The following is a 14,324-nucleotide window of genomic DNA, read 5'->3' as shown; positions in this document are numbered from 1 at the left end:
TCCCTGACTATGATTTCATGGGGAAACAGCAAAAACACAGATATAGCATTACATATGATAAAAGAAAATGCTTCTTTTTAGTAGAGAACTTCATCTGAGTTTTGATGTCAAAAAAGACTACTACTTACAAAAATTAAACACTAAAACACTATGACATCTGTTTCTGTGGTGACTTTGACAAAGAAGTATGGTGGATGATAATTCATACCAAAAAGTTAGTGTTGATAATTCATATTTTAGGCTTTAATTTGGTCTTTGAGGTCAGGAAGAACAGGGTTGCAGGTAACTTTTTCACTGTGTGTTTTGCTGGCATGCAGCATTATGTATTTAGTAAAATATGTAATGACAGAGGAGGTTTTCAGTCCTCTGAAAGAGGACTTTTACACCAAGAAATCTGATTGATGTAGCATCTGTGTATCTCCTGTATATATTTTGATGTGTGCCTACAGCATAGTTGTAAAGGCCAAATGTTCTTCCTGTACTTTAATCTGAATTAGTAAAGGCAGAACTGATTTTCGTACTCAAGTTTCTTCCTGACCATGTGGTCACACGTCCCCAGTCTTGTGAGGAGCTTGAAGGTTGCAGATTCTGAGTTTAAAGTTGGAAAGAAACCCAGACTTTAAAGTTGGAGGGGTTTTGGGGTTTTTTTGGTATTTTTTTTTAAAGTGAAAAGTAGAATTTGCCAAGGAAGCCTCAGTTCAAATACCTGCTCTCCTGAGAGAGTGGTCCAAATCGTAATGGATATTTAATTGTCTGTGCAAAGAAGAATGGTGTAAATTTAAAAGATCGAGGAAAAGTCTACTTTAGAATAGTGTATAGGTTTTCACAAACATTAGGCAACGAGCTGTTTCCAGACTGAGAGTGCTCGCTCCTCTTTACCACAGGACTGAGAAATTTTGAGGAATGAAGTTTCCTTGAAACAGAGATGGTAGGAAATGATTGGTTTTACGACTGTTTTCTCTTGTCATGGTCTTGTCGGGAAAAAGGTCATGAAATGTCCTGTCATATGCTGTCAGGATTAAGGCAAACCTCTCCTGCTGTGTTTTGGCATTATAGTTTTTAATTAAGGATCTCTTGACTTGTAGTGGAAAATGCTAAATTTTTGTTAATGTGTATCATCTAGATAGGTTACTTGTTCTTTTCTCCTCCCCATTTCCTTCTAGATGGTTTTAACTTGTACAGAAATTACCTGCTGAACTTAAAAAAAAGAAGTGAAGATAAATTTCTCCTTGGCTTATTTAGTCATCAGTGGAAATTAAAATCTGAAATCATGTCAGAAGGAAATGTTTCAGACTGCCAGCCAAAAGGCAAAAATTAAAAGGATGGGTAAACTGGCAGCTTAACAATGAGCAAATACCTGTGCCAAAATAGTCTGTCTTCTTCTGGTTGTTATTTTACTTCATTATGGCAGTGTAAACAGGTTGAACTTCTCTTTATAACCATAGTATAATAGAGACTGTGTGAAGTAAAAAGAAATCATTTTGAAGTCGTTGTCTTCCAAAAGATCATTTACCCTAGCAGGGTGGTAATTCAGATGCTCAACATATCTCACTTCACAGCACGGCAAAACGGGCATGAGCTCGAATTGTGGGACAGTTGAATCAGACCTGGGTGGAAGTGCTTCCAATTCAAATAGCTTTGGTTGCCTAATTTGATCTAATCTTCTAGACTAGGCACATGGCAGCGCCTGGAGATATAGCAGCCCTCGCTGTCGCTACCAGCCCAGTCCCCGCGCTGTCCTGGGGCTGTGATGCCCATGTCTCTGCCTGCTTGCTTTTTTGCACCAGATGCCTCTCTGTACACACTCTGGAGCCGTGGCTTTTGTTTTAAATGCTTCCCCTTCTCCCCTTTCAGTTCCTTTCCTTTTGTGGTGGCAGTTGCTACTGCTCGCATGTTTATTGTATGTTCCCAGTGAACAAGTTTATGTCTGTTGCTTGTCATGATCCCTTGCTGAATATTCATTTTGGTATATAAACATTACAAAAGCAGAAAGAGTGAACATTTGTGAACAGCTGTTGCCAGGTGTCTGGTCAGCAAAGAAATGTAAGACTTGTATTCTCAGAGAGTCCATTTAAATTCAGCATTTCGGGGGTTTATGATATTTGTTCTGAAAGCAAAGTGCATATTTATTTGTTTTTCTCTTTGTGACAGGGAACAGTAAAAGAGTAGGAAAAGATCATTTAAGCTTATGAATTATTTATGACAGCTTAAGCATTATAGGAAATGCATTATAGGAAAAAACTGCATGCTTACTACATAAAAACATCCCCAGATTGTCCTCTGAGAAAGTCATGAAAACGTGTCAGTCAGCATCCGCTCTTAGAGTCCTCTGTTGAGGCTCTGCTGTGACCATGGCAGGCTGCTGGGGTCACTGCTCTCTGGGGACGTGGCTCTGATGGAATCTGGCCATCATCAAACACGCCTGAGCAGCCACAGAGAGATTTCAGTGCTGTGATCAGGGACTCCTGTTGCAAGTGATTCACCCCATGCTTGCTGGGGAATGGCTCCAGTTCAGTTGGCTGGTGAGGAAAGGTATGGCTGGAGAATATTCTGAACGGGAAGAAGTTCAGGCAATTTTAGTCGAGTGGATATTAAGCCTCAGGATGTCGCATGCGTTTCTGAAGTGTTTTGTGTAAGACTTGTATGTGTATTTAGTATCTCATTCAGTTTGAAGTAAGTCAATAGTATTTATACTTACAGACATAAAACTATGTGTCTGAATGCCCAAAGTCAAATAATGTAGTAATAGATTTTGGGAGTGCTAGCCTTGAATTATCTTTTTATATCTTTAGCCTGTGCTCTCTTTTTATTGTTTAGTCCTGTTCTTGGGTTTTTTCCCTGGTCAAGGTGAGAGAAATAACAAAAGATGTTTTTATTACAACACAACCGTGAAAATTTTCTCACTTCTTTTCAGATTGGGAGGAAGAACAAGTCAGCAGTCCAAATATCTTGCGGCTTATTTATCAAGGGAGGTTTCTTCATGGCAATGTGACACTAGGAGGTAAGAAAATAATTGTCACCCAAGTTACAGCCAGGCAAAGGAGATATTTATTTACTGTGCAGTAAACACTACTTTACTGTTCAAGATCACAGTATGGTTTGCTATATGCTGGTTTTTGTCTGCATAGGGTATATTGTATCTTATTGTGTATTTCTTCCATCTTCTTACCACTAGCTGCTAAACTTTGGGAGTACAACCTGGTAATTCAAGTCTTGTCTTGCACAAAGAGACAGTACTGCTGCTTTTATTTGTTGTCTTTTTAAAAAGAATACCGTGTGCCACTTGTCTTACACTGCACTTGCAGGGCAAGCTTCTTCATAAATGCCTTAAGCATTTAAAATGTTTGATAAAGATTATGATAATTGGTTAAACAATACTTTAAATCTCAGTGCCATGAGGGAAGACACCATATGAATGAGAATGAGGGGAAGCATTCTTGCTGTCCAGTGCTCTCCCAGGGATACAATTGCATAGTTATGCAAAAACAAAAGTAAATGGCTTCACTTCATATGCTAAGGAAATGCAATTCAACTGTGCCCTCTTGTGGCAAGCCTTCTCCCACACTTACACACTTTGATGGGTGTCTTTGATAGAAATATGACACCAATTTGTCACAGTAATCTTTCCTTTTGTAGACAGAAGTGGCATGTGAATATCAACTGGATCAATGACTAAACAAAATCACTCTTTGTGCCGGTTTTAAAATAATACTTCTGCTTTCTCTGTATGTTCAGATTGTTCATGCATTTGGTACTTGAGTGCAATACAGAGAAGACAATGTAATGCAAAATCAGTAGTGAAATGTTTCTGAAGTTAAGATTAACCTGAAAAGACCATTTCTGGTCTTTCCATGAAGAAGTGACTGGGATGATGTAGCCATTGATTCACTTTCTGACATTACTGATGTTGGCTTGTGATGTACATAAATCAATTTTTAATGCTGCTCTATAAACAAACAAGATCATTGTCAATTCAACTGAGGGAACTCTGAAATTTTTATTCAGCCTTTAATTTGTATGTTTACCAGGTGCCAATGAGTGCAGCTAGTAGCAGTTGGAGTAGAGCTGAAAGACAAATGTTAAGTCTTGGATTATCTCTGCAGTTAGAGATGCTAGTCTCCCCTATGTTTTCCAGGCAAGGAGAGCTAAGTGGCATTTTTTTTTGCCATTCATCTCTAGGTGTTGCTCTTGACCACCAGTACCTGTTCCCTTTAGTGACATTTGTCTAAATCTGAAGCAACTTTAAATATTTAATATATTGTTTAATGAGTCAAGCTGAAAAATAATAGCTGCATGCTGTCAACTCTTGCATTAACTCAGATCTATGGATTTTGAACACTTACTTGGGTTTAGGGCATTTTAGTTCAGTCCTTATCATTCATGCATTGAAATTTAATCATCATGATTTTACCTGAAGAAATTTACATGTATATTAGTGTTTTTCAAAGATCTTTTTGTTGCTGTATTGTTTTAAGAAAAAGAATCCCTAGCTTAGTTCAGTACGAATGAAGTTATCTGGAGTAAGGTCATACAGCTGAAAGAGGAACAGTCAATTCATGAAGCAACCTGAAAAGATGATTACTTCAGTTTGTGGCGGTCAGAAGATGTCACCCTAAGTGAACGAGTTATCTTTAAAAGAGGGTGAGGGGGAACTTCTTGCTAAATACAATATTTTGTTTCCTATGCTGTTGTACTACAGTTCCGTTAAGCTTTTCTATCTGCAGCTTTCTGAGTTATAGCACTTAGTGTTTTATTTGCCTTAGGTGATTAGGAAATATTGACTGGAGTTTGGACCCACTGTGTACTGAAAGTCACTTTATCAACTAGTGAAACAAAAGTTTCCAAGGAAACAGTTTGGTGTTTTTTAACAGGGGGCCACTTCTGTTCCTGTTTAAAAATACCACTGTACTGTTGTATTTGTAACCTCACATGTCTATGTAGTGTCCTGACAACGTGAGACACCTTTAAGCTAAGAGGCATCAACAAATGACAAAGTGGTAGGAAAGTGGAAAATTTTGTTTTAAAGAAACCATCTCTGTTGCCACCTTCCCTGAGTGATTTGTCACTACAAGAACAGTGGAGCTAATGGCATTGCAAGAGGTAAAGAAAACTGTAAAGCTGGCAGTGCCAGTCTTGCCTGTGGTGCTTGAGCCGCACTGCTCTGTTGGATCTGGGCGTTAGCTACTGAGGCAGTGTCTGTTGTTCAGCTTCCAACAGGAAATTTCATTCCTTAGCTAAATATTTGCTCTGCAGTTTGCATTTGAAATAGTATTAATTAGGGAGGTAATACATAACTGACAGTTCTCTGTTTCTTGTTAGATAAAGGTAATGGCAGCGTTTTACTTCCTTATTTATTGAGGTAGGGGAAGGGAAACCAACCCACCTGTGCCATACACGGACCAAAAGGAGGGGTTACAAGTAAATACTAACAAGAGAAAATCTGGAACAAAAATGGAATTAAACAGATGGGAAAGGCATTAAATAAACCTCCAGTTGAAGTGAGACCTCCACAATTCACTAATCAAATATCTTGACATGTCTGTTGTTTCAAAAGGTGTCCCTGATGTGATTAGTTTGTAATATTTTGTTCTTTTTGTAAAGGCTTCTTAAGAGCTTATGTGGTGAAGACAATGCCTTTCCATTGAGTTTAACAGATGGTAAATGTGCTTCTTGAAGAGTTTTCAGGTTCACAGAACCAAGTACCCAAAATACTTTATCCTTGTGAGATTTTAAGCAGTACCTTCTAGTTGCAGGTCGAGTCAGCACTTCAAGTAAACTATGTGGTTTTTAGATCTGCTATAGAAATGGCTTTTCCCAAAGTACAGCTGCTGCAGAGAACTTGCTTGTGGAAATGTGTGTTCCTTGGTATGCTTGCACCTGTGTTTAATTGAAACTTGCATTTTTTCTTCAAGTAAACATAAGCAATGAGCACAATTACTATCAGTGTTGTAGCTGGGTTTGTATATGGTTACTACATGTATTCAATTCTAGGTTTGTTTCATTTTTTTATTACTATGTTTTGAATTTATGCTGTTGATCCATGTGATTAAAATACGGGCATTTTTTCTTCAAGTACTTTCAGGTTTATTGGAGAGTCTTTATTCTTTTATTGACTTAAAATGCCTTAGTGTGCACTGTATGTGAAAACAGAAGATGTAAATTGGAGAGGAGAAATTCTACTCAAGTCAGAATGATTTGTGTATTTAAGGTTAAATTCTTGTTACGTTTTTCACTATTTTTTTTTTCCTTTATGAGACGGAGAAGACAAAACGTAGAGCATCTTTACCTTACATTTCTCAGAAAAATAATCAAGGGAGATGCTTCGTCTTAGGAGTTGGAGAGGGAAAAAAAACCCCTAAAATTATGTAGAGAATTTGAAAAAGTAACTCCCCTCCCAAGTAATTAGATGAAGTCAAAGGTCAGAATGTGGAATCTGGCAATGAAAATCTGCTAAATATAGTAAGTAACAGAGAATCCTTTCATTTCAAGGAGACTGGAAGTTTTGATAAATATTCTGCTACAGTGCTAAACCCATAAATACAGCACTGTGTTGGTATACCCAAATCAGAATGTGAAAATGGTCATTTTTGTTCCAGAAACAAGCAGAAGAAATTGTGGAAAGCTCCAATTTTGCAATTATGGTGTTACTAAAGCTCACAAAAGTAGCATTGTTAGATCTACTTTATCTGTTTTTAAGTGTTTTATAGAATCATAGAATGGTAGGGTTGGAAGAGACCACTAGAGATCATCCAGTCCAACTCCCCTGCAGAAGCAGGTTCACCTAAATCAGATCACACAGGAACACGTCCAGGCGGGTCTTGAAGACCTCCAGAGGAGACTCCACACCCTCTCTGGGCAGCCTGTGCCAGGGCTCCCTCACCTGAACAGTGAAATATTTTTTCCTTATGTTTAAATGGAACTTTTTGTGTTCCAACTTCTTTGCATTGCCCCTTGTCCTGTCACTGGATACAATAGAAAAAAGTGATGCCCCAACCTCCTGACATCCAGCATTTAGATATTTGTAAATATTAGTGAGATAAATATTTCAAATTCGATATAGTTTTAAAATTTAAATTTGATATTTGCTATTAAATTTGATATGGCTCACAAACAGCTGATGTCAGAGATTAATGTTAAAAGGCAAAATGCAGACATTTTGTATTTCAGAAAAGAAAGTATGTTTTGGGAAAATCTGTTTTGCAGTAGTGGCTCAGTGTTTTGATGTCTCAGGAATAACGTTTTTGTGGCTGAATTAGCCACTTTTTTGCATCCCTGTCAATAAAGAGTTCTTAGCACCTGAGTCGTGGTATAAATGCTCACTTCTGCTTTCGCTCAAAAGAGGAAGGCTCGGTTTCATAGAATCATAGAATGGTAGGGGTTGGAAGGTACCTCTAGAGATCATCTAGTCCAACCCCCCTGCAGAAGCAGGGTCACCTAGATCAGGTCGCATGGGAACATGTCCAGGTGGGTCTTGAAGACCTCCAAGGAAGGAGACTCCACAACCCCTCTGGGCAGCCTGTGCCAGGGCTCCCTCACCTGAACAGTGAAATAGTTTTTTCTTATATTTAAGTGGAGCTTTTTGTGTTACAGCTTCATCCCATTACCCCTTGTCCCGTTGCCTCCTGACACCCACCCTTTAGATATTTATAAATGTTAATAAGATCACCCCTCAATCTCCTCCAGACTAGACAGCCCGAGTTCCCACAGCCTCTCCTCATATGAAAGATGTCCCAGTCCCCTGATTCCTAACAGGAATATCATATCTCCAAGAATACAACATTTTAAGTGATGATTATTATCAGGTCCCAAGACCCTGATATACAAAACTTTAGCTAGAAACCCCTTTGTAAATCTATTTATTAAGCAGTTCAAACCTTACAGTATGACCTTTGGAACAGATGCTAATCCAACTGCTGTCAGTTTCAAGGGGGCATTTTGAAGAAGGAAAACTGCTGTATTATATTAATAGATCTCCCTTTCTCCTTTTGCAGCATTAAAACTTCCTTTTGGCAAAACAACAGTGATGCATTTGGTGGCGAGGGAGACATTGCCAGAGCCAAACTCTCAAGGTACGCTGTGCACTGGAGGCGTTTCTTACTCAAGTACATGGCAAAGCAGTCAGATCTCTTACAGGCCGCTTGAGTCTTTCATAGTAGAGAAGAGTCAAGTCTTGTGGCCTTTCGTGAAGCAAGTAGTGGAATGCTTTTGTGCATGTTGCTTGTAGGAAACTTGTTCTGGCTCAGTGTTTTTGTAGAATGCAGAAACTCGCTCAAACCTTAAAAGCTTTTAATTTTCATGGGTAAAACTACTCCTGATACAGTTTTAAGTTATGTATGTGTATATTTTTTTTTTTTTCACTAAAAATAACTAGACAGACTTGTATCAAGCCCACTCACATGTGAGACAACCTAATTGCTTCAGAAATGGCAAGTAAGCAAAGCTTTCTTTTTACTCCACAGGTCAAAGGAACCGTGAAAAAACTGGAGAAAGCAATTGCTGTGTAATCCTGTAAACCCTGTTAGCTTTACCTGCTAAGTGTGATGTAATATAGTCTTTGTCTTTCATGCTGCTGGAATAGAAGAGGCCCTACTTTGCTTCAGACACCTGTAGGAAGAGCCTGTCTGTAAATCCATGGAACTGAAATATTACACGAACACTGTCTCGTTAGTCTTTTCTTTTTCTTTTGAAGAGAAAGATCTATGAACACTTTCATGGGTTTGGGGTCGGTTTGTTTTTTAAATTCCTGCGTTTTATTTGTTGAATAATCTTACAGTACATCAGTTCTTGAAAGAATTCAATCTCCAGAGAAGTTAATGTGTTCTTTTCCTTAGCAGGAATCATTTTGCTGCCACAAAGATCTCCATTAACCGGATCTAACCAGTCAAGCTTTCTAGATGCAATTTGCACTAAATATGGTTGACAGTGTATTTCTCATCAACAATCTCTAACGATATTTGAGACACTTACTAATAACCTACAATGTATAATGCAACACTGGAAAATAGGATATCTATAATTAAAACACATCTCACTTATGGCCAAATCAAAGGGAAAAACCTGTTAATTCTACCTAAGTCAACCTTGGTGGCCGAACTGGCACAGAATGCTAACTAAACCAAGTCTAACTATATATATTTTCACAGCAACAAGCAAACAAACAAACAAAAACTATGTGCCTGTAATTTAAAAGCACTCTGTAGAGGGCTGATGAAACTGATTCTTTCGTTACTGCGTGCACTCTGATCTCGTTCGTTAGTTGAGTGCTTACTCAGACAGCACAAACAAGTGCAGAGAGTGCATTTCCTAGCCTTAATATGGGAGGGGTAATTTCCTGTAGTTCATAGGCTTTTATTATTGTGCATAAATGTTAGAAAACATCATTTACTAATCAATTTTATGTCTTTGAAAATTGGCAATTGGTGTTTTTCGGTCATTTTCTCACCTGTACCTTAGTGTCCAGTGTCATGCTTACTCATTAGAGACTTCAGAAGAGTTATGAAAATTTAAAAGGCAAAAAGAAGAAAACCTCTGCCATAGTACTAGTTTTGTTTCTTTACGTAACCTGCATTTGGTATTAGTGCTTGCAACAGTATTAAAATCAGAAGCTGATTTTTGGAAGGCATACATATTAAAAAGGATGCCATTCTTTTATTTCATATCAATAATTTAAATGTTGATATGCTAAAGGAATTTGCACAGCACTAAAAGCATGAGCTAGTTTCATCTAAACCTGTAAAAAAAAAAAGACTAAAAATTTAAAAAAATATGAAAGATTTTCTATTTTTTTTCCCCTGGGGAGGAATTCTTCCTGGGTGAAATTACAAATACGTGTAGAATATATTTAATAAAAATCTTATAAAGTACATAACTATAGAAGTGAAATATAGATTGGCGTGTAGTATAATAGAACAATATTCCATATAAATAGCTTTAGCCTTTAAAAAAAACAAACGAGTCACAGGTTGACATTGTGTTCTGTACTTCAGTGTCCACACCTCTTACAGATGGTCCGTGTCATGGGGTTTGGGTTTTTTTTCTCGAATGATTGGCACCATTCAAATGTCATCAGATTATTTTATTCGTTGTTACTGCTTTGATGAAATGCTTTATATGCAGTAGATTTACAACAATATTGTTCATACTGATCAGAATTAAATTTGTATAGAGCAGAGTTTTAAAACAAATTGTAAATAGCACTAAACATTTTCTTTCTGCAACCTGTACTGATAGACTCCTCTGTAAACTAAATAAAACAATATTGTAGTGCACCTTGGTGTTTTAATTGGGACTGTGACCACTGGTAATACTAATTCTTCATCTGGAAACTAAGGAGTACATCTAATTTATTAAAATTAAATAGAGGGTGGGTGCAAAGCTGCTGAAAACCACTAATGGGATTTATCACTTCGGGTTTGTTTTCCTTTCACATCAAAAGAAGTGGCCTAGAGGGTTTTTTTCTGTCGGAGAAGAACGCAGGCACAGACAGTTGCAGCTGCAAACGTGCAGCCTGATACAGGGCCTGGTAGGAGTTATGTGTCTGTGCTGTGAGATTCCATAGCCGAAGAGCATCCATGTACCTCTTAGGATGTGGGGAACGGAGGTGAGTGTGACATGCTCACTGTCAAAAGGATCCTTGAGAGAGGGGATTTCCACATACTCCGTGGTGTAGTTGCTGAGTAAATAATTACAGGGACACAACCTTTGGTTTTTTAAAAAAAGTTTGGTGAATATCAGTTTGAGAAAGCTACTAGGAGCCTGTTGTCATCTTTACTGTAACCTGAAACTTCCCTTTCCTGAAACACCGACCATGTAAGTGACACGGCCTGAGGTGGGAAATGGCTTCAACGATACAAGGAAAAGAGGGGCTGAGGCAGGATGCGTTTTGTTACTCAGACAAGTCTTTTCGGTGCATTGACTTTAAAAAATGAGTGTTTGAAACGTAATCTTTGTTTGAATAAGTAGCGAGGTGCTTCATCCAGTATGAACACATGCAAAGCCAGTAGCTCCCAGGTACAATATTTGGCAAGCACAGACAGCAGTGCCACGGAGTTCCCTTTAGTTGAGATGAGCAAGAATGTTCACACGCACATGTCCAAGCAAATCCTGCAGTGCTGCCTGGCCAAGACAACTCCTGCAGCGAGCAGGTAGAGCCGTTGCCGTAATTACCCTGCAAATTCCCGTTTCAGACCGTTGCTGGTGTGGTGTGAGGCGGGTGGAGAACTTGGCAGGAGAGTTGCTAAAATATTTCTGCTTTTTATTTTCCTTGGATGCCTTGTATTGTGTGTTGTCTGTTCACCAAAACAGAAGAGGTAGCTCTTAATCCCCCAGCCTTGCTAAAGTTCATATGCTTCTCTTTTACATTGATTGCAGTCAAGAGGATACTTGCAGCCTGTAAAGATTAAAGCTCTTTGCAGGGTCAGGCTGTTGGGTGGTCTGATAGCGTGTTGAAGAGTTTGACATTTGATTTTTCACTTAGACAGAAATGGTATTTTCCCTATGGATGGGTTAATAGATGTCATGAAGGAAGGGAAGGAGATGATGAACTGGAGCTCTTTGTATTCTGAAATATCACAAAGGGACCACATCTGCCTCCCGTACTACTGTGGGTGTTACCAACCCTACATTAATATCCACACGTGTGAGGAATGCTGTCTGGGAGCACCGAGAGTACTCTGCAGCTTCTGTTTTCTTAAATGACAGCAAAAATATGACTATTGAAACAGTCTTAGGGATTAGCCCAGCTGCTGGAGTATGGCCACTAAAGTGAAAGGCTTTGCTAAGGCACCACAGTAATCATAATCCAGTGCTGATCCCTGCAGGCTGTGAACACCTTTCCTTAGGACGCTGCATCTACAACGGGAGGAGCAGTGGTTTAGTCTAGAAGAGACATACGTAGCACTGTGAGAAAGCTTCCTTCCTGCCCTATAGGAGGAAGGCAGCTGTCCCCAGGCTGGCCAGGGCAGGAGTTGTTCTGCTGATCTTTGGGGCAGTGAAGCTGCTGTGTTTTGTGGTTCGGTGTGTGCGCGAGTGAGAATCTATACACATCTTACTTCAAGAAGCAACTAGGAAGATGGATATACTTCCCCGTGTAAAACTCTCTCACTAACTTTGTGCTAACTAAACAGGTAAACTTACGCAGGCTCTGGGTTATGTGTCCCCTGTAAATTGACATTTAGATCATTAACAGCAGTCACACCGTTGGAACTCATGAGACTTCTGTGCTTAAGCACAGGAAGGGCCAAGGTCTGTTACGTATTTTAATGAGAGTTCCTACCACTTTTATTTCTTATGAAGTACTGGGATTCTTCCTAGATACTCGATCTTGGCCATGACTCGTTACCAATCTTACTTTCGGAGCACAATAAAAGGCCTTTGCTGCCATTTGAGAGGCTGACAGTAATATATGGCTCGTGATAGCAAGTTGTTAAAAATCCTCATGAGGCGGTAGCACACTTGTTCTTCTGTGCCACGGGTGTGTACCCATGAAGACATTGGCACTGTAATAGCTAATTTGCTTATCAATTTATGATACCAGACTGTAAAATTACAAATCTCTCTCCGTGCTCTGCCTTTTCCCAATAGTTACAATTGACTCTTTCTTGGTTTGGTTTTTCTTTTAAAGTGATAAGGGGTTTTTTTAATGAATCTGGGAAAGGAATGACCAGCAAAATACAAAATGGTGAAGGTTATTAAAGGCAAGCTCACAGAAAATTCAATGGTACCTTATCAAGCTCGTGGAATGGATCGGGGGCAAAGGAAGTTCAGTTTTGAATGTAAAGGATGGCATAGTCAGAGGAAGCAAAGTACTTGCACGCTCTGAGTTTTAGAATTGCCTGGATGGATCCAGAACTTTGTACACATTGTCAGGTTTGGAAAATGATAAAAATAATGAGACAGGAGAAATATTACAGAGAGATTGAAGAGAACGAGTAACATAGCTATAGTTATGACTAACACAGAGAAAATGGGTGAACTTCTTCCTTTTTTTGTCTTGTAACTTTATTAGCCCAGTTTTTACGTTTTCTTTAAAGCAGGGGTGATACATTAAAAACCCATTTTTTCATGACATGAATAGCACTCTCACCAGAAGGAGTCTGAGGAGAAAACGTGAGCAAGATTTGAAAGGCAAACGGATCCTTGTATTGATGAAGATCGGTAGAATTTTCAGCTGTATCATCGTCAGTGATAACAACTGGGGTTTTTTTACTCAACAAGGTAGTAACTTTTGTCCTTCAGACATTAGGTTGACTTCCAAGGAAGAACACAGCTCACATGGAAGAAATACTTCTGGCACATTGCCACCTCCATTATGTACAATGAACTGCATCACGTGAGCTGCAGCCTGTGCAGGGCAAGCGTGTTGTGCACCCTGATACAAGGTTTTCTGCACAAACCTGCTGCTCCATGAGGAGAACTTCTGGCCAGAGCCAAAGGGAGGTTTATGCTTTCCTGGAGCAGGCTTGGGAGGAGTAAGTTTCTGTGTTCAACTGGTGCAGAATGGGAACTGTATGCAGTTCCTTAGGGTAGCCACAGTGCACGATGAAAGCACCGTGCTTTTATCAATTCAGAAGACACTGCATTTATGGGTAGGAAATGTTTTGACTTTTCTACCAGAAAATATTCTTCAACTACTTTTTTTTTTAATAGAGGCAGGGTAATGGGTTGAAACAGAGAACAATTTCCTTCTGTGTTGTCTTTTATCCTTTGAACTAAAGATGGGGAAGAAATAATGGGGGGAGTTTTAGACACCTGACACACGATCAACCATTAAATGTCTGGTCAACATTGACCTACCAGCAGCCACAGACATCAGCTGTGGCAAAGAGGTCACCAGTGCTCACACTTTGCCAACTCAGACACAACTGCTCAAGTTCTGAATGAGGGGCAGAAGGGGTGACACTTGGTCCCTTTATGAGGCTTTAAGTTGTTGCCTGTCAAGAAAGGGATTGGGATCTTGCAGTAGTTATTGACAAGCAGAATAACAGAGTGCAACTGCCTGTAGAGGTTAGATTTGTTTATTTTTTAATTAAATGTAAAAATGAATCCATGGTACTGGTAGTCAGCTGTGCTGAATGGATGGTACTGCAGTCCAGACTGAGAGAGGGAAATGCGTACCGGTGTCTGTGTGACCTGCATCTGTCTGTTACCTGTGCTGGTTAAATGAAAAGATTCAGTTCTGTAGTTTCTGCAGCTCTCTGGTGTTCCTAAATCCGGATGGGTTCATGCCACAGTGGTGCCACGGGAAGGGCTGTGTGGTGGCAGGCCGTGGAGCGCTGTGAAGTGAAAGGCACGTGGGCCTTACACGGGAGGAAATGGCAGTGGGG

At 39.4% G+C, this 14,324-nt stretch overlaps 1 protein-coding gene across 1 annotated transcript in view; it reads left to right on the top strand.

Annotated features, from left to right (window-relative positions):
• Positions 1-10,262, top strand: part of UBL3 (ubiquitin like 3) — a 57,889-nt gene extending 47,627 nt beyond the window's left edge. The window contains exons 3-5 of the mRNA XM_061993344.1: positions 2,915-3,001; positions 7,992-8,069; positions 8,460-10,262. Of these exons, the coding sequence (XP_061849328.1) occupies positions 2,915-3,001; positions 7,992-8,069; positions 8,460-8,512 (218 nt within the window). The 3' untranslated portion in view covers positions 8,513-10,262. The remainder of the gene's footprint in view (positions 1-2,914; positions 3,002-7,991; positions 8,070-8,459) is intronic.
• The last annotated feature ends 4,062 nt before the right edge of the window (positions 10,263-14,324 follow it).

Source organism: Colius striatus, chromosome 1 (assembly GCF_028858725.1).
Source record: "Colius striatus isolate bColStr4 chromosome 1, bColStr4.1.hap1, whole genome shotgun sequence".
Lineage (NCBI taxonomy): Eukaryota > Metazoa > Chordata > Aves > Coliiformes > Coliidae > Colius > Colius striatus.
This window is presented reverse-complemented; position numbering and strand designations above follow the sequence as displayed.